Source organism: Onychomys torridus, chromosome 13 (genome assembly GCF_903995425.1).
Source record: "Onychomys torridus chromosome 13, mOncTor1.1, whole genome shotgun sequence".
NCBI lineage: Eukaryota > Metazoa > Chordata > Mammalia > Rodentia > Cricetidae > Onychomys > Onychomys torridus.
In genome coordinates this window covers 10,537,666-10,558,290 of record NC_050455.1, presented here as the reverse complement: position 1 = coordinate 10,558,290, position 20,625 = coordinate 10,537,666, and the positions used below count along the sequence as shown (strand labels likewise).

The following is a 20,625-nucleotide window of genomic DNA, read 5'->3' as shown; positions in this document are numbered from 1 at the left end:
CAAGAATAAAATCAGGGAGACCAGGTGTGAGGTGGAGGTGACCGGGATTTCGGCAGTGGGGTTGGAGACAAGTTTGTGTTGAATTTTGGGGGTAAAATTGATAGTAACAGTTAGATTTTCAACCTGAAACCTAGGTAGAGGCCTCTAACTTTCCATGGCTAAGGAGCGGGCCCGTGAGTCCCACCCTTCCTGAGGAGGCAGGACTGTTCATGGTGGCTGGAGAAGATGGTGTCATCTTCTAATGGGATAGTCACTGGGGTCAGGGTAGGAGGAAAGAGAAGGGAAGGGAAGCCAGAGGGTAGCAGGGATCGAGATAACAAACATTGCAACTGTGTGGAAAACCATCAAAATACGAATGAGGTTCAGCCAGATGGCTTGGTGGGTAAAGGTGCATGCTGTCAAGTCTGGTGACCTGCGTTCAGTCCCTGGCACACTCGGCAGAGGGAGAGAACATTCTCTCAGAAGTTGTCCTCTGACCTTATATGGCTGTGGAGCTTCCCCACACAACCAATGTAAAGAAATAAATAAAAACAGTGGAAAAAAAAACAGAGTTACAGTACTAGTCACAGAATCGGGCAGAATAAGAACAGCTTTGCCGGGCGGTGGTGGCGCACGCCTGTAATCCCAGCACCCGGGAGGCAGAGCCAGGTGGATCTCTGTGAGTTCGAGGCCAGCCTGGGCTACCAAGTGAGTTCCAGGAAAGGCGCAAAGCTACACAGAGAAACCCTGTCTCGAAAAAAACAAAACCAACAAAACAAACAAACAAAAAACAAAAAAACCAACAAAAACAAACAAACAAACAAACAAACAAACAGCAGCTTTAAGGGGACTAACCAGAGGGGTTTCATATTCAGGTTCGTACAGCTAACTTAACTTTGAGATCAGAGTACACTGTGCTAGGACTGCCATGAACTTTATCTGAAAATTGGATTCCCTTTGCGGGAAAGGACAGCTGTCGATCACTGACTGCAGAAGACAGGCATGCAGGGCTGTCCCAAGCCAAGAAGGACACGGTCACGGCCACTCTTCCTTCCAGACCTCACTTCCTGGAGCTGCTGTTTGTCATGACACTCTCCTTGTATGAATATTGTGAGGTTGTGTATCAGACTATGGCTGACCCAACGCCAGATTCCCCGAGCTGTGGCTGAATCAAATCCTCGAATCATGTATTTAAGAGTTCTTGATGCTGCACTATTTCCAAGGCAAGTTCTGGTCACTTTCAAACACACCCGATAAGTACAGTACCTGATTTTCCTTAATACAAACACACACACACACACACACACACACACACACACACACACACACGAACCACATTGCTCTGTAGCTGGTACCTTGGCAATTGGGTTCTTTCTGGAAAGGTCCTCTCCCTCCCGCAGAGCCACAGGGGCAGTGATCCAGGCCCGCTTTTGCCGCACCAAATGTGTGTGCTTAGGGAGCAGTCTGTCTCCTCTTCTTGTGTTGAAAACCTGTTAACAAGGTTACCTTCAATTACTACATCCCCACAGACATTTTGTAATTCACTAAACTTAAAAACTGTGTGTATTTTAATGTATTAGTTCATTTTAATCCTAATTGATTAAAAACAAAATAGTTTGAAACTTAAGACACATTCTGTATTTTTTTCAACAAGCTTCATTTTCATAGAGGAAATTCTAGCAAACTCTACAGGCATAGGAGGGAGGGCCTCCCAGCTGGTAAAGTTTGCTTCCCATAGTAAGAAAAGTTTCCAAAGCGAGGTCCACAAAAGACCCGCAAATGAGCTGATCCCTCACCATTAGAAGCAAGAGTGTGCCAAGGGCTTTCTTTCTTTCTGGCTGTCAACTGAGTTCCACTTTCTCTCACGACTTTTGGGTTGAAAATACATGACTTTGTGTTTTTGAAATGGTTGATAGAAATTTGACCCTAGCAGGCAAGGTCAGACATGTTGTAATCCAGCACTTGAGAAGTAGAGGCAGGATTCTAAGTTTGAGGCTAGCCTAGGCTCTGGGTTTAGCTCTTGCTTCCCACCTCTACCAACTGGTAAGTCATCAAGTTTGCCCTTTTCTTGTATTTTAAAACTTGACATGGGAAAATTATTTCACATATTTTCTATTAGGTTTTATATTTTTTAAACATTTACTTTCATTTATTGAGTGTGTGTGTGTGTGTGTGTGTGTGTGTGTGTGTGTGTGTACATGTGTGCCTCGTGGAAGTCAGAGGACAACTTGCAGGAGTCAGTTCTCTCCTTCCTCCGTGTTCTTGGGGATCGAACTCAGGTCCTCAGGCTTGACAGCAGGTGTGTTCACCTGCTGGGCCATCTTGTTGGCCTGCAGAAATTTTTATCCGAGAAAATTTCAGTGTAGTTGAGTTAGTACAGAACAATTCTGCACCAGGTTCGTCTCTTTGTTCTACCCATTCTGTTACTCTAAATAATCATGTGTTCTTTTTTAAAATGTTTACACTGTCTCTCATTGTCCTTGATTTCTCTTTGAAAATTTTTCTTAATAAATTGTGAATTATGTCTTAAAACATTTTTCATTAAAAAATTCTCATGCAATTATATTTTGATCATGTTCCCCTCCCCTCCTCCCGTATCCTCCCCACCCAACTTCAAGCTCGCTTTCTCTCTGAGAACATTAAAACTTACCATGTAAAACTGTAGAAACCCTATTCTTTACTCATCCCTTATTAATGCCTCAAGGAAAACCTCCCATGATCTCCATGGCCACACAGTTCACAGTCATGGGTAAAGGGCTTTCATCTCACTATGTAGACCAGGCTGGCCACCAACTGATGGAGAGACCCATCTGCCTCCCACCTGCCTCTGCCTCATGAGTGCTAGGACCAAAGAGGTTTGCAAGTCTTTTTTTTTTTTTTTTTTAATGCCAAGCTGAGCATTCTTTGATGTGGGTTCTTCTGTGTTTGTTTGAATGAGAAGGTCCAGGTCTAAGGCAGTGTAGATTTCCAATCTAGAAAAGTATAGCCAACCTGTTTGCCAGAAAACTAAGGCCCTGGGTCCCCAAAATGGGATTAATGTCCCTTAGTTCCTCACCTCTAAGTGAAGTCCATTTCCAAAGTCTAAGCAGACCTGTAAAACAAAATTATAGACATTAAAAATAAGGTTAACTATCATTGTCATCCTCTGGGAAAGGAGACAAATTACAGTGTTCTCCCTTGCCTGCCAAAAACCAGATTCAGAGGGTTGAATCTACCTTTTCCTTGGTCTTAAAGTCTCCTTCAGAGAACACACACATACACTATAATATATGTATATATACATATATATATACACACACACCATATACACATATATATTATGTACACATATATACTATATAATACAGTACGTGTATGTATGTATGTATGTATGTATGTATGTATGTATGTATGTATGTACGTGTATGTACATGTATATCTGGGAAGGCAAGCATGTGTCACAGGGTGTATGTTGAGATCAGAGAACAACCTAAGAGGCTCTGGCTCTGTCTCTCCACCATGTAGGTTCTGGGGATTAATCTCAGTTCTCAGCCTTGGCAGCAAGTACCTTTACCTGCTGAGCCATTTTGCTGGTCCTGAGAATAACTAGTATTTTAATGAACAAAATAGGTCTGGGAATGTGGCCCAGGGATAAAGGCATGAGCTGTACAAGCCTGACGGCCAAGTCTGCAGTGGTGCACATCTGTAAGGCCAGCACCCCTACAGAGGCAGGAGGATCACCAGAAGCTGGGTGCCAGTCTGTCACAGCAGAAACAGTAATTTACGAGAAACCGCCTCATCGAGGTGAGAACTAACTCCTCTACACTCACATGCACAATAAATAAATAAACAAAAATTACAAACAAAATTATTCACTTTCTGAAGCCTCAGACCTTCTGACTGTTTTCTCCTCACCCGGTAGCTTTTATCTCATGTTTTCTGGGGCCTGGTTACCTTTCTTCTGGACTGTGGGTAAGCAATGAGTCTCCTGGGGAACCCCCATCATCCCCCGGCTGCACATGCACTCACACACACTGTGCCCTGCAATCTGACCTCTAGTTCATCTTCAGCTCCCTTCACTCACAGGCACTGTTACCATCTGGATGCCACCACAACACAGAACTGACTTAAGTACAGCCAGGCTTAGTCCCCACCTGCTCCCCCAACCCCTTCACACTTCTGAATTTTGGTGCAATTCCTTTGCAGCCCATCAGTCTTTTCCAGGCCTCATTTTTTTTTTCCTGAGCTTTATCTAGACTAGCACTGTCTCTCATATTTACATAAAGACGAAAACATTTGGAGTCAGAGACTTAGTTGCTCAGTGGTTACAATAGCCACAGTAGCTACTGTTTAGACAGGACAGAATGAAAACATTTTTATCACTGGAGACCTGCTGGCCATTGCCAGCCGTACCCACGGTGTCACCAATGGCAGCCAGAGAGACTTGTTTCCTCAACCCTCTGCTATTCGTGCCTCACATTCTCTCCAACTCTGGTCACCCACTGTTACAGTTCTAGCTTCTGTCTCTGTGCTGCCCACACAGCTAGAGGAACTTATGTTGGCACAGACCTTTAAATGGCCAATCCTTCGTTTCTCCATGGAAGTGATCTCATTTTCATTTGCTCCGAGTGGCTCAGGCTGACACCTGCTGTTAGGAAGCCCACCCATTCAGCGTTGTTCCCATCCGCATAAGTGTACTCCAGTCAGACCACCTATGACAGCCATGTGGCTTTGTCCTCCCTCACTGTATCCCCACCATTGACTGGCTTCTCAAACCCCCAAACCCGGAGTCACACTGACTTCCAGACAGACTCACTGCTACACAGTGAGGTCACGTGTTACCTGGGACTATGTCTACAGCTGTCCCCTCCTCTTGCCCCAGGTGAGAGATGTCCTGAGGATTTGCCACATTTAACCACCAACTTTATACTTTGCTTTCAACTCTAGCTTGTCCATTCATCATCTCAAGAATGTTGGTCATCTGGCTAACTGTTCACCATTTTCTAAGGCTAATTAAACATGTTCATTCTGTTTGCACTGGCTAGCCAAACTTATCTGGGTCTTTCTTAACCAGAAGACTCACCTTTGCTTCTGCTAACACCGAACTCTTCTGCTTTGAATCCTTCTAACTCCAAAATGGAAATAGTTTTTATCGATTGGCTTTACGTCTCCTCTTTCCATTTATGTGTGAGTTAACTGTAACGTGTCATCAGCTTGAATTTCTGCAGCCATGTTGTCTTTCCCAGTGTCTTAGGAAACAGATCCTGTCAAGGCTTCCTGTGGCATCTGCTCTTTGTGGGGACACTTAACCCTCTTTTTGCCTTCTTGCCCCATCTAAAAGAAATTCAGGCTGATGTGCAGCTCTAATGTGAGCCTCTGGGCAGGTAGGAACTACGGTGGTTTGCGTGAGATGTCATCCATAGGTGTCCAGCATTCGAGCACTTGGTTCCTGGTTGGCGGCTGTTTGGGTAGATTAGGAAGTGTGGCCTTGGTGGGGGAAGTATGTTGCTGGGGGACAGGCTCTGGGGTTTCAAAAGGCACATGCCAACTTGAGTCAGCTCTCTGAAGTTTGAGATATAAGCTGTGAGCTGTTGCTATAGTCACCTGACACCTGCCTCCACTCTGCCATCATGGATTCTAGCCTATGAGAAAATTCTCAGGCGAATCTTCTTCTCTAAGTTGCCTTGGTCTTGATGTCTTTGCATAGAAAAGTAACTAATACAGCAGCCTTAGCCAATTATCTACTTTCTCCTTGATAGCTGCATGGACTAATTACCATTTTCATTCTTAAAAATGATTAGGTATTTGTTTGTTTTTGTATTTATTTATTTGGTGTTTGACTGTGTGTGTGTGTGTGTGTGTGTGTGTGTGTGTGTGTGTGTAATATATGTGTGTACATGTGTGTATGTGTGTATATATGTGTGTATGTGTGCATGTGTATGTGTGTGTGTATGAGTGTGTGTGTGTGTGTGTGTGTGTGTGTGTGTGTGTGTGTAGTGCCTGGAGGCCAGAAGAAAGTGCCCTTGGAGTAGGAGTTACAGACAGTGCAGAAAACTGAACTCAGGCTCTCTACAAGAGGAAGCACTCTTAACCTCTGGAATCAACTCCCAGTTTCCCATTCTCTTTCTTGTCTAAAATCTTATTGGCTCCAGCCAAAAGTTATAATTATGTGTTACTTTCTAATTATCCTTCTTCTAACCAAATAGCATCTATTTTACTTTGTTAAAAGGAAGTGATTTATTACCCTCTAGTAAAAAGTAAACTCATCGTGTGAGCATCTTTAGTGACTTATTGAAACCTGTTTCCTAGGTGTTTGCTCAGAAATACAGACTAGCCGGCAACAGAAGACTTCAAGTATGGGAACAGGCATCTCAGGGGAGGGCCGCCATGACTCACTTTTTTTCTTATGAGGAACTTGATGAGAGATAAATGTCACATGCTATGCCTGGATGAGAAAAGTAGGCTTCTATGTACTCAGCCAAACTAATGTTTTTAGATGAACCAGAAAAATCCTTCAAAAGCTTCCTCACTCCATGAAAGTTTAAATGTTTCTCCTGTTGGATCTTGGGCCTCACATAAAACCTGGCCTTCCTGACAACAGGCAATAACTAAAACCAACCAGCTCAAACAAAAACTTTAGTAGTGAGGAGGGCCAAAGAGCCCTGAAAAATGCTGCCAGTGTACACTTTGTTCTCAAGGCCAGCAACTTTGGAAAGGGCTTCCTGCTCTGAGGTTATTTTGATGAATGCCACCAGGGCACTCCGGAGGACTGGGTGTGGCTGGCTGACAGCTCCTCCTGGCCGACAAGATCTCTGAAATCTTGCTCCACACCAGGTGACCTTGAACCTCCTCCTGTGGGCCTATGATTCCATGGTGGGGTGACCATCGAACTTCAACGTCTCAAATTAGTATCTTGTACTGAATATAGAGTTCCAGGAAGTCATTTCAAATTCTGTTTCAACTTTAAGGCCCGGTGGTGGTGTGATATTTCCATGCTAGCAGAGGTGTCTGAGAGGGCGAGCTTGTCTCAGTGGGAGAAGTTAGGTTCTACACAGGGTTGGCCCAGCATGGCTGCTTGTTCTTTAATTTCAAAGCCTCTTTGTGTTGGTTAATGTCGTCAACTAGACAGGATCTATCATCACCTAGAAGACAAACCTCTGGGAATGTCTGAGTTTCTAGCCTGGGTAATTAGGGTGGGATAATCTACCCTCATTTGAATGGCAGCATTTCATATTCTGGGGTCCCAGAATGAATAGCAGGAGAATGGAAGTGACCACCGGCATTCACCTCTCTGCCTGCAATGCGGCCAGCGGACTCACGCTCCGGCCACCAGAGGACTCACGCTCCGGCCACCAGAGGACTCACGCTCCAGCCACCAGCGGACTCACGCTCCAGCCACCAGTGGACTCACGCTCCGGCCACCAGAGGACTCACGCTCCGGCCACCAGTGGACTCACGCTCCAGCCATCAGAGGACTCATGCTCCAGCCACCAGCGGACTCACGCTCTGGCCACCAGCGGACTCACGCTCCGGCCACCAGAGGACTCACGCTCCGGCCACCAGCGGACTCACACTCCGGCCACCAGCAGACTCACACTCCAGCCACTAGTGGATTCACGCTCCGGCCACCAGTGGACTCACACTCCAGCCACCAGCGGACTCACGCTCCGGCCACCAGAGGACTCACGCTCCGGCCACCAGAGGACTCACGCTCCATTCCTGCCATCAGGACTTCTCCACTGTGATGGGCTGTACTCTCCAACTGTGAGTCAAAGTAAACCCTTCCATCCTTCTAAGGTTACAGTGTGTGTGTGTGTGTGTGTGTGTGTGTGTGTGTGTGTGTGTGTGTGTTTTGTCAGAGCAATGAGAAAAGTAACTCCTCTTAACTTCCAAGACCATTCTAGAGCATTCTCACCCACCTGTCTAACCATGAAGAATGTTCCAAAATTCTTGTGTTTTTCCTTCGGGCTACATAGAAGGCATTAGACTGAGAGCATTTGATGGGACAAAGTTTTTCCTTGGAAATGATTCCCTCTTGTCTTATTTTGTTACTGGTGTGAGCATCTCTCAAACCCTAGTAATTTTAGCTTGGTGTAGCCATAAGGGGCTCCTAGTCCATAAACATCCTGACCTTGAGATAAAACGAAGGCGCTGGATGCCACTTGTTTATTTCTTCTGGTCACATGTCCTGATTTCGAGTCTGTATCAGCAGAGCTGGAAATGGGGCCCCTGGATAGCCTTGAAGAAGGTTTTGGCAGGACTTCTGTGGCCATAGGCTCTTACATGGCTGGCAGAGGTTGGGACTTGGTGCTATCATGGTGTCATAATTTTGAAGTGCTTCTCTGATAAGTGGTCCAGATTTTTTTTTTTTTTTTTTAGCTGAGGATCGAACCCAGGGCCTTGTGCTTGCTAGGCAACCGCTCTGCCACTGAGCTAAATCCCCAACCCCATGGTCCAGATTTATACTGGAATTTAATATGCCATCCTCCACCTGCCCCGCCCCCCAGACAAGGTTTCTCTGTCTAGTTTTGGTGCCTGTCCTGGATCTCGCTCTGTAGACCAGGCTGGCCTCAAACTCACAGAGATCTGCCTGCCTCTGCCTCCCAAGTGCTGGGATTAAAGGCATGTGCCACCACTGCCTGGCTGCCATCCATTGTTCTTAAGTAATTTTTTATGGAGTGGGGTTAGTCTTTGTAGTTCTTACTTTATAGTTAAATATTACAACTTAATTAAAAGAATCTCAACTTTGGGGGCCATGGGATGCTCAGTGGGAAAAGGCATTGCTGTGTAAGCCAGATGACTTAGATTCGATACCTGGAACCCATGGAAAGGTGGAAGGAGAGAACTCACTCCAAAAAGTTGTTCACTGACAGCTGTGTGCCATTGCATGTGTGCTCCCCGTAATAATAATCATAATAAATAAATAAAAATCCCACTAGGCACAGTGACACACGCCTTTCATTCTAGCACTCTGGAAGCTGAAGCAGGTGGATGGATCTCTGTGAGTCTGAGGTTAGCCTAGTCTATACAGTGAGTTCCAGGCCAGCCAAGGATATACCGTGAGACACCGTGTCAGTAAGTCAGTCAGTAAATAAGTAAATTAAGTAAATGAATAAATAATCCAATTTAAAACTTCAACTTGTAAATGACCCAGACACAGTATATGGCCCTCAACAGTTGGTTTAAGTGTACACTGCAATCTTCTCTGTTGCTAAATTTGGGAAAATCCTCAATAGCAGAGGAAGGAGGACTCTGAACTCTACTTTCTAATTTATGAGCTCTGCATTTGGGCCTGATGAATACCTGACAGGTTACTAGCAAAGTGTATGACTGTCACAATCTCCTGCCTGCTCTTCAGATACCAGGCTATCTCAATGTAATGACTGTGACTCACCCATTGAAGTCGGCTCCAACAGGAAGGCATCTGCTTGGTGCCACTTTACTGACTCAGAATTTTGAAACAGGAATTGAGCCATACTACACTGCACCCAACCTGCCCCGTCCTATCCTGTATTTTTATATGCAGTGAAGTTCTGTGTCATCATGGCCAGTTCCTAGACAAACCAACAGAAACCTCAAAAAAGTCAAAAATACCTTTATATTCATTGTGGGTTTTATTAGCATCCCTGGGCTATTCTCTAGGAAACGTCACAGAGGCTAACAAAGTTAGGCATTTATGTTTAAACTTTAATGTTTAATCTTTCTACTCTCATTTTTCACCAGACAAAGATGTGAACAGAGTTTTTCACACTTGGGTGGCATCAGAATTACAATGAAGACTGCTTGGCCTCACCCTAGACTTCTCGTTCAATAGGTCTGGGTGTGGCCCAGGAACGTGCATTTCTATTCACTTTCCAGGTAACACTGGTGCTTCACAGCCTTGAAGGCCAGTTTCCAAAGCCACTACCTAAAAATCACAGACTAGTCAGGGAAAGAGCAAAAGCCTGAGCCTGGGCAATTTATAAACCAGATAATGAACCCTTTGATACAGAGAGCTGTGTGCAGACATGATTTCTGAATGATGAAATTCAAGCACTGTGAATTATACAAGACTTCACCTTTTAAGTGCTAATCATGTGCCATAGCTTTAGAAATGTGTGTGTGTGTGTGTGTGTGTGTGTGTGTGTGTGTGTGTGTGTGTGTGTGTGTGTGTGTGTGTGTGTGTGTGTCTGTGTGTGTGTCTGTCTGTGTGTATGTGAGTGTGTGGTGTGTGCTGGTGCCCCTTGAGGCTAGAAGGTGTCAGATCCACTCAAGCTGGAGTCAGACAGTTGTGAGCTGTCCTAACAGGATCCCCTTCAAGAGCAGTATGCACTCTCAACTGCTGAGCCATCTCTCCAGCCCCAAGGCTGCCTTAAAAGGTATTTCCCTCTGGTTTCTATCTCTCCTTCAAGTTTACAAGTTTCACCAATCTTGGACATTTATCATTAAAAAAAATTATCATTTTTATTGTCACATTTCTCTAACAGCCACAAAAGCCTTTGGAAAAGTTCAAGTGTGTAGTGTGCTCCACTTTATTGGGCAAGTAAAAAACTGTGGGCTGTTTCTATCTTTTTTTTTTTTTTAAGTTGCAGTACAGTTATTTCTGAAAATGGCACTAATGATGGGTGATGTCATTCTGTATGCTGTAAAAATGTGTTGCTCTATTGGTTGATAAATAAAGCTGTTTGGCCAATGGTGAGGCAGAATAAGGTTAGGCGGGACATTCCAACTAGAAAGAGAGAGAGAGAGGAGAAAGAGCAGAGGAGATGCTGCCAGCCGCCACCAGGAGAAGCAAGATGTAAAGATACCAGTCAGCCACAAGTCACATGGCAAAGTACAGATTTGCAGAAATGGGTTAATTTAAGATATAAGAGTTAGCTAGCAAGAAGCCTGCCATGGCCATAGTTTAAAAATTATATAAGCCTCTGTGTGTTTATTTGGGTCCAAGTGGCTGTAGGATCATGGGGCCGCAGGAGCCGGGCAGAACCAGAGAAAATTTACAGCTACACGTTTAAATAAATAAGTAAATAAATAAAAACGAGGGAAACTGACCTTCCTCATCACTGAGGTTTAAGAGTGCAGCCTTCTTCCCACCACTAGATGGCACTGGTCTGCCAGGAAGGTGGACTCCAGGAGCCACTGGAAACTGACCCAACAATTGTCTCCAGAAAAGTGGACTAGCAATATGGAAGGGCTTGGAGAGCTGCATGAACATGCTTACAAGATTCTAGCCATGCTATTAGGTAAATTTTCCTTTACATTATCTTGCAGTTCCGTGCCCTGGTATGTGAAGGATGCTATACAACAGTACAACTATCACGGTCTCTGGCCCACACGCCTCTTCCCCACTGTAAGCTTTGAGATCACGGGAGAGTGAGTGCACCCAGAAGACTGTTTTGCACACGCACAATTCATGAGTGTGAAGTGTGTGGGAGTCCGGTATTTCCTACTCAATCTATCTGGACACTCAATATTTATGCTTCCCTCCTCCTGTTATTATGCAGAGTAGTGGGTCTCAGGAGACATTTTATAATATGTACATGACTGTACGCTGGTCTACCTTCTTCCCCCATGGCCCTGGCCCCTTGTTTGTCCTCCCGTCCCCTCCAAACAGACCTAGATTCTGCTCTATGACATATATCCCATAAGCCTCTTGATTCCCTTCCTGCTTTGCTTATGCCTCTTCGCTTCCTCTTACAGCCCTCTTTTAAAACCAAATAAACAACAAAAAACCCCAGAAAACTCTTATTGTTCCACATAAATATCATTTAAATAGCAATTACATGTGTGAGAGGAAACATGCAGTTTTGTCTGAAGTTGGCCTATTTTGCTTGATATAATAATCTCCAATTTTATTTGCAAATTCTTTAGTGAAATTCCAATTGCTTTGCTAGCTTCTCAAGCATAGGAACAAATGAACTCATTTTGAAGGAACATTTCTGTGTCCCAGGAATTAATGAGTTTCTAGGCATATGCAACAAGGATAATACTCTAAAGACTCTCAGAGTTTAGTTAGGAGAGAAATAAGGAAGTCATTATTTCTCCCAAGAGGGACAGGTCACAGGCCCCATGGATGTCTGATACCCCAGATAATCTGTGTCTATGACATTATTTCTGACATAATCATATGGACAGGAAGTTGGGCATAGTAAGAGATGAAGAGCAGCTATAATAATAATTACAACGATGTACAACAATGAAAGGTATTTAATTTTTACACATTGTTTATACCTTGAACTCTTCATCTAAAAGTTTCCTAGCATGATAGCCCATGGCTAACTGGAACTAAACGCTGTGGGGGTAAGTGCACACCCCAGAGGGAGACAGTCTTTACTGTGTGAAAACCATCTGACCCTGTGGAATCTACCGAGGCAGAAGGTACTTCCTGCTGGGAGGGAGGTGACAATGGGTGTGGCTTTGGAGAGGGTGCAGAATTGGTCTGTGTGGATAGAAGACAGATCAAAGGACAGACATTCAAACACATGCACAGTAAGCGCTGTGTCTAGCATCTAGCACCCACCACATGACGCTGGCAAGCTGAAAATAGACAGAGTGTGAAGGACCTTTGCTGATCGTGAGGAATGAGTCACCTCCAGCTTCGAATGAGGAGGTTGACGCTGTGCTTTCGAATGATGTTCTGGTACTACAGTATAACGACACAGGCAGGAGACAGTTTGAAGAAGAAAGGAATAAGCCAGGAGAAACGGAAGGAGGGGAAGCCTGGGATAATGGAAATGAGACAGATGGGTGGAGGCTCATCCTTGGTGATGCCCTTGGCATGGGGACAACATGGGAAGGAGGCAGAGGTGGAGTAAGGCTTAAGGGTGAGTGTGTGGAAGGCTTAGATTTTTCAGGACACATTGGAGCTATGTTAAGCTACAACGCTGAGGAAACTGATTAGGGAACAACAGTGGGGTGTCCAGGTTAGTCATATCCAGCCTGGCCACAACTGGCTTCCCAACCTTTTTTCTCATATGACCCCGGGGCCTGTACCCATTCAGCTGCCGCCACCTACTCCCTTCCCAGCTTCTAGCCCCACATGACGTTTTCCTGTGAGGCACCCACTGACCGTCCTTTCATCCTGTTTGCTCAGAAAAACGTGGTTATGGACAGAACTCTCTGGAGCAAAGAGCCACAATAAATCATCCCTTCTTTAGGTTGGTTCTGTTGGCATGTGCTCACAGTACTATAAAGCTAAGTAACATGCCTCCCCAGAACACCCACTGGCAAGGAGTCTTTCTTGCCTCTTCCATGAGCTTGGAGGCTATCCTTTGTACATCCTATACATTCCTCAGCCTCACAGTCTATGTTAAAACAACATGGACTCTTCTAGCTCCTCCACAGAACAGGCCTTCTGGCCTGTGCATAGTCCTCTCAGTCTAGAATGTTCTCCCTCTTTCTGCCATCTCATCAATTTATAACTCTTCTCCTATCTAGGCTGGGACAGCCAGGGCTGGGCTGGTTATTCCTTCTGTCCTGTGCTAATCTATGTTCTTATCTGTGCCCAGTGGGAAATTAGTCATTTCATTTTGCCGTTCATGAGACTGTGAGCATCATGTGCGCAGGACCCGTGTTTGCTCCAGACTTCATGTGTCTAGCACATTGCCTGGCACCAGTGGTTATACATAGCTAGTGTCTTCTCTTACAGGCATTTCTCATCTTACCATTACAGCGGGATATACATCCTGGCACCCCAAGTTCCTGCATGCTAATTATCAAACTTTACCTATTAAAAAACTCAATGGGTTCTGAAGTAGATAGGTTTAATGTCATATGAAGTCTACTTCTGGAATGTTAGGGTGAACTGAGCTGGGATGACATCTTTCATCATGGACATATGGTTAAAACGTGCTCCAAAGCAGGTGAGCTTTGTGGCACCCGTGGAGAAGAAGCTGTGTTCACAGGAGGCTTACCTACATCTATAGTTCATTTGTGCTTTCAATTGAGGCTTCTAATTTGGGGGGAACTGGAGAAATGACTCAGTGATTAAGAACACTTGCTGCTCTTGCGGGAGGAAGACCTGGATTTGGCTCTCAGTGCACAATGTGGTACCTCACAACTGTCCATAATTCCAGACCCAGAGGACCCAGTGCCCTCCTCTGGCCTCTGTGAGCACTGTATGCATGTAGTGTGCTTACATACATGAAGACACAACACTCAGACACAAAATAAATAAATCTCTAAGGGCAAATTTTTAATAGAATTTGACCTTTTAAAAAAATATCAACTCAGGAGCCAGTATGATGGGTCAGCGGTGGTGCAGGAGCTTGGCGCAAGCCCAGGGTTCTGAATTTGATGCCTCAACCCATGGTAGAAGGAGAGAAGGCTTGAACTTGCCCTCTGACTTCCACTGTGGTATATATTTTCACACACACACACACACACACACACACACACACACACACACCTATTTTTGAAGAAAAATATCAATCTACATCTGACTCTTTTTTTAAGACAGGGTCTAGTTTAGTTGTGTAGTTTGGAACCGGTTTCGGCTGGTTTGGAACTTAAAATGTAGCCCAGGGTAGCCTGGAACTCATGACTCTATTGCTTTGGCCTCATAAGTCCTGGGATTATGGATGAGTACCACCATACCCAGCTCGAAAGTGTAACAGTTCCCCGTGTGGGCACTGGTACAGTGCCACTGTTTTGGAAAATGTAGACAGTAATCCCATTCTCACACTAGGATCAGCTGGAGTTTCTGTAAATACATCTTTCTGGACCCTAGCCTTAGAGACTTGAGTTCAGCTTAAGAATCCCTCACCATAAGGGAAAATTTAGACAGGCATAGCTTCATTTTTCTGGTAAAGTACTTTGACTTAAATTTATAATTAAAAAAAAAAAACTGTTGGCATTTCCCCATTTACTAATTTTTAGAAACCAAAACACATGAGATGTGCTTTTTGAAATTCATGAATATCTGATCATCCTTATGAGCGTCAATGTTCACTGTGCAGTTTGTACTTTATTCTTAAATCTGTGCACTTTAGTTGCATAATATAAGCATAATTATCTAATTGCCGGCAATTTGTGGAGCCCACTTGTTAAACTGTATCCCCTAAAAGAAGATGTTGAAATGCTCATGATTTCGAAGCAAGGGTCTATGCAGATTTCCCCGAGCTGAGCCCCTGAGACTGGACCTCACTCAGGATAACTGGTGTTCTTTTACAACCTGGACACAGGCACACAGAGGGGGATGGGGGACAGCAAGAGGTGACAAAGAGAAACTGCCACGTGAGGATGGGTGGACTAGAGTGATGTGTTGCAGAGAAGGATTGTCTAAGACAGCCTGCCCAGCAGTCAAGTGCTGGAAAGAGACAAGATGGGTCGCAGGGAACAGGGCCCTGCCGACCTTGATCCTGGGTCTGCCAGCTCTGCAACTGAGAGACAGTACACATCTGTTGTTTGAGGCCACCCAGTTTTAGTACTTTCTTACATGCCTGGCGAACGAATACGCTATTAAATACATCAGCTCACAGAACACAGGCTGGTTTGAACCCGTAACATGGAGTTTGGCTTTTAAAACACAAACTCAGTTAAGGCAAAATCGAGGCACCTACTGAAGCCACAGCTGTCTGCCTGTAGAATGGCTTTAAAATGTGTACAACATACTGCATGATAAGCCCAAGTATATGAAAATTAATTTAGAATTTATAAACCAAAAAAGTGATAGTAATTTCACATACTTTGGTATTGAAACACAAGTTTAAAAAGTCTACTAGGGTTTATTAGTGATATTTAAAATAAATGGTACTTTGTAATAACTAATATATTAAAACGTTGAACCATACTGTGAAGATGCCGTGAGTTCTGCTAATGTGGTCACATCGTCACAACTTAGACAAGTGAGAAATCTCAGGGAGAGAATAGGGGGAATACATGTGCACATGAGTCCCTGCATTTAGGAGTACACGTGCACATGAGTCCCTGCATTTGGGAGTACATGTGCACATGAGTCCCTGCATTTGGGAGTACATGTGCACACGAGTCCCTGCATTTGGGAGTACATGTGCACATGAGTCCCTGCATTTGGGAGTACATGTGCACACGAGTCCCTGCATTTGGGAGTACATGTGCACACTAGTCCCTGCATTTGGGAGTACATGTGCACACGAGTCCCTGCATTTGGGAGTACATGTGCACACGAGTCCCTGCATTTAGGAGTACATGTGCACATGAGTCCCTGCATTTGGGAGTACATGTGCACATGAGTCCCTGCATTTGGGAGTACATGTGCACACGAGTCCCTGCATTTGGGAGTACATGTGCACATGAGTCCCCACATTTAGGAGTACATTTGTACATAAGTCCCCAAATTTGGGAATATGTACATAATAAGTTCCCGAATTTCTAGACACCACTTGAATTCTGTCTGTGGATAACTTTTTGATGGAGGGATCCCAGATGAACACATGAAGAGGGAGCCTCTTGGGTTTTATTTATTGGCCTAAATGTGGGTGACAATCAACAGTTACTTGGTGGTATGCTACTAAAGGAGCAAGCCAAAGACCACTAAAGGCTCCTCGGCAGGCTCAGTGCTCAACATATGGGTTTGTCCACTCTGAGCTGGGCACCCTTAACTGAAATGCTTGGGACCAGATATGTATCAGATTTCAGTTTTGTTTTTGTTTTTGTTTTTTATAGCAAAACCAATATACGTGCAGACTTTATTGACAAAGCATCTCCAATACAAAACTCCAGTCTGAAGTGCTCTGAAATCCAAAACCTTTTGCGTTTCACCATGCTCAGAAAGCCTAGGGTCTCAGAGTGGGAACACTCCACATGTAATCCCATGACACTTGAGGAAGGTTCCCTTGGTGCACAGAGGTGGATGAGGTGGGTTTTTGTGGCAGTCTTATTCATCCTTTGCTGTCTAGTCTCTAGATCCACGGGCGGCAGGAGGCAAGACACAGACTAATGTCTCCTTCCACTCGCAGTGTTCTCTAGACTGTGGAAGTGACATTGTGGCTTGGCCCCCGATCACAGGTGAGGCAGCAGCTCCCCAGTGGCTGGGTCTGTGACTTTGAAATGACAACAGCTCAAATGACTGCAGTTTTCTTCAACCCTTTTTTCCATGTAGACTCAAACTATAACGTTCTGAAATAAATCCCTTTTTATGTAGATTCCTGTGTGTGCACACACACGTGTTGGTGTGTTTGTGTGTGTGTGTGTACACTTGTGTAGGTGTGAGGTTAACCCCATGGATCATTCCTTAGGAGCCATCCATTTTGTCTTTGGAGACAGGGGTCTTTCACTAAACCTGGAACTTGCCAAGCAGGCTAGGCCAGCTAACCATCAAGCCTCAGGGAGTCTGCCTGTCTCTGCCTCCTCAGCCCTGGGACTGTAAGGGTACACCTCTGCACTAGGCACTTCTTACGTGGGTTGTGGGAATTGAACTCAGAACCTCCTACTTGCAGGGTAAACACTTCATCAGCTGAGCTCTCTCTAGTCCTATTTTTTTTTTTTTTTTGTTTTGTTTTTGTTTTTGTTTTTTTCTGGAACAGGCTCGAGCCTGTAAATGCTGTTATGTGCAGCTGACTGACCAAACCGGCCACAACTTACATTCTCCTTCCTTTGGAGGACCCACAGCTTCTGCTTCCCACAACCTCACATTAAACTGAGAACAGAATGCCGAAATGCCTTCTGTTCTTTTCTGTTTATTTGTCTACTCTTCTTCATAGGTCGCCACACCCCTTTGGATTTATATCACAAAAAGCACTCTAGAAATACACAGACTAGTCTGAAAATTCTGTTCCTTTCCAAAGGAGCATCCCATCCCTGTCTAATAAAGTAAAAATATGTACAATGCTAAAATGGAAAGTCTAAACTTACCTGTTCCTTTGCGAGCCTATGAACTACTTGCCTGCTATACATGTGGACACTGCATAGACTTTCTTTTCTTTATAGGGAGAGAATTTGTATTGAACATTCCAGGTGAGCCCAGAACTGCTGACTTGGAATTCCCCTTAGCTAGGAAGCAGCAAGATGAGGGATAAAGTCACTCCTTGGGCCAAAAACAAAGCCCAACATTATGTCATAGAAAAATCTGATGAAAAATGACCTCAACAACATAGGCAAAGCAAGACCAAACAGACTGAAAACAGACTGTACCTAAAGCCTCCAGTTCCTCGTTACCAAGCTGTCTATGGAAAGTGAGTTTGTCGAAATCTTTGGATTAAATTTACGCATCTTTTTTCTGGTCTGCCTTAAAAGACAAAAAAAAAAAAAAAAAAAATTGTTTTCTGCACCTCTATCGTCATTCCAGGATATTCTCTCTCTCTCTCTCTCTCCCTCTCTCTCTCTCTCTCTCTCTCTCTCTCTCCCTCCCTCCCTCCCTCCCTCAAACTACAACCCCCTTTCCTCTCTCCCCTCCTCCACCACTACTCAAAATTCATTGTTCAGAGGCAAGAATTTCCAATAGGATGAAAATGCTTGCTCTTAAAATTACAATAATGATGTAAGAAAACGAGGTGTGATTTTGTATACCTAATCTCTCTGAACCTATTTGTGAAGTCTCCTCGATATGATCCCACACTTGATTAAAACCCAGTTGGCAAATCTCTGAAAGTCACAGACATTCCTAAATTATATGCAATTTTGTTAGCTAACAAACGAACGAACGAACACAGCCATTTAAAATCCAAGTTGGGCATAGAAGCCAAACAAAACCATAGACCTTGGGTCTGAGCCTTGCCTCTAGGGCGGAAAGCCCTTTTCTTTAAAAAGGCCTTTTCTGAAAACCCAATTTGATGATGGTGGCTTCAATTTCCCTCTAAATGATAAAAACTATTAGATACGTTTAATACCGGGAAAGCACTAACTGTTCAGGCCAGTGACCAAAGCACCTGTAACAATAAAACTGTAAGCTTTGTAAACAGCACTTTTCAGTTGCCTCTTTCACTCTAGGAACTCAGGTCTTTCCTGGTTTCCCGGTTCACTGACGTTATCAGCAGGAGCTGGGAAACTGCGGAAACTTTGCGAACGTGCAAAAAGGGTGCGCGTGGGGCTTCCCACCGCCTCCATGTTTCCTAGTCCAAAAGGCTCCAAACAAAGTCGGGAGCCCCCAAGAAGGGATTTCCCTGCCCCTGGGCTCACCGTACCCACGGAAAACAGTTAGGAAAGGTCGCTGGGGCCTGAGTGTGACGGCCAAAGGGAGAGTGATCGAGCGTGTATTCTGCCCACCCGGCTCGCCGCAGGTCGGGCCCAGCGCTGTCCCACCGCGGGGGACACCGGGCGTGTTCCCGGCTGGGGCGCGGGGGGTCACTGCACTTACCACCGCCAGCAGCAGCAGCAGGGCGCACCGGCCGCCCGGGCTCCGCGCCATCGCCTCGCTCCGCCGCTCCCTCGCCTCCGGGCCTCGCCGGCGGATCCTCCTGGCCAGGTCCCTCCTGTGGCTGCCCCTCTCCGCCTCAGCCCTGCCCCGGGTGCGGTTCCAGGTGTGGCGGGGTCAGAAAGGGTAGCCGGGGGCCCGCCCGCAGCCTGGAGGTGGGGAATGCGCTCCGCGGGGAGGTGCGAGCCAGTTCCCGCCCTCCGCACCTGGGGCCGTGACGTCCCCTCCTGGGGACCTTGGGCGGCTGGCCCCGCCCCGTCGTGTCTCCTTCCCGATCCCCTCCTCCTCCCGGATCAGCTCGAGTAGAGAACCTAGTTACCAGCGGGTCCAGACCCCAGGACAGAGGATCTAAGGAGCGGAACTCAGGGAACCCAGAATCGCAAGGCTGTTGAGGAAAAGGACTGGCGGGCGATGCGGGAATGAGCTCAGGGGGCGACTAGACACGCGGGCCACGCGGCATGGGGCCTGCTGTTGCCAGCCAGGCTTCAGTAGTGTCCCTGTAAAGGCCCCTCACCTCTTCTCTGCAGCCCTTTCCAGCAGGTTTGCAACTTTTCTGGCTCTGCGTGGAGACAGTGGAAGGCTCACACAGCAGGGCAAAGGAGACAGGTCTTTGACCTGCTGAACTCGGTTGGTAACGTTCGATACATTGGGCTGAGCTGCTGTAGGAATAAAATCAGAAAATCATTATGAATCTTTCTGCAGTGGCCGGCACTTAAAGACTCTGACGATAGCTGTGAAAATCAAAACGGTATTATTGCAAGAGTGAGTAAAACGTTAAATTGAATTCTATTGTTTTTATAATTACCATTATTTTTAGACACAGTCTCACTTAGTAACCCAGGCTGACCTCACACTTGAGATCCTCCTGCCTCACCCTCACTGTCTAGCTCTGTGTTGTTAGTTGTACTAATAGGCCTGGCTAAGTGAACTCTTGCAAAGCAGAAACTGAATATGGGCATCCAGACATTGGAGTCAGCACGGGTAGGAAAAATCCCCTGTTGCACGTAAGAAGTAAAGTATTATGGAAAACACTCAGGTAAATTTTAGTGCATTTGAATATATTTACATTAGTTACCTGCACAAATATATTTTGAATTCACACAGTATAGCATCTAAAGAAAGGTGTTTGCTATAATCGTTAGCTAATGGGGGCTTTGCAAGTTTTACTTTTCACATCTTATTGACATTTCTGTTGACATTACAGTAGTGGAAGATCCTTTATGCATAGAGAGGGCTGATAGGAAACTGGCAAGACCAGTTTGTCACTAAAATTAGCTCAACTAGCCAAGTTACTTCTATGGTCACAAGTGGCTCCCTCTTTTCTCTGGGAATCCCTCACTCTTTGCCCCCAATTTCAA

At 45.3% G+C, this 20,625-nt stretch overlaps 1 protein-coding gene across 1 annotated transcript in view; it reads right to left on the bottom strand.

Annotated features, from left to right (window-relative positions):
• The window catches only part of Dsg2 (desmoglein 2), a 43,493-nt gene extending 23,740 nt beyond the window's left edge, over positions 1-19,753 (bottom strand). The window contains exons 1-3 of the mRNA XM_036205056.1: positions 19,211-19,753; positions 3,035-3,070; positions 1,335-1,469 (exon numbers count right to left, since the gene is read on the bottom strand). Of these exons, the coding sequence (XP_036060949.1) occupies positions 1,335-1,469; positions 3,035-3,070; positions 19,211-19,261 (222 nt within the window). The 5' untranslated portion in view covers positions 19,262-19,753. The remainder of the gene's footprint in view (positions 1-1,334; positions 1,470-3,034; positions 3,071-19,210) is intronic.
• Positions 19,754-20,625: the final 872 nt, after the last annotated feature.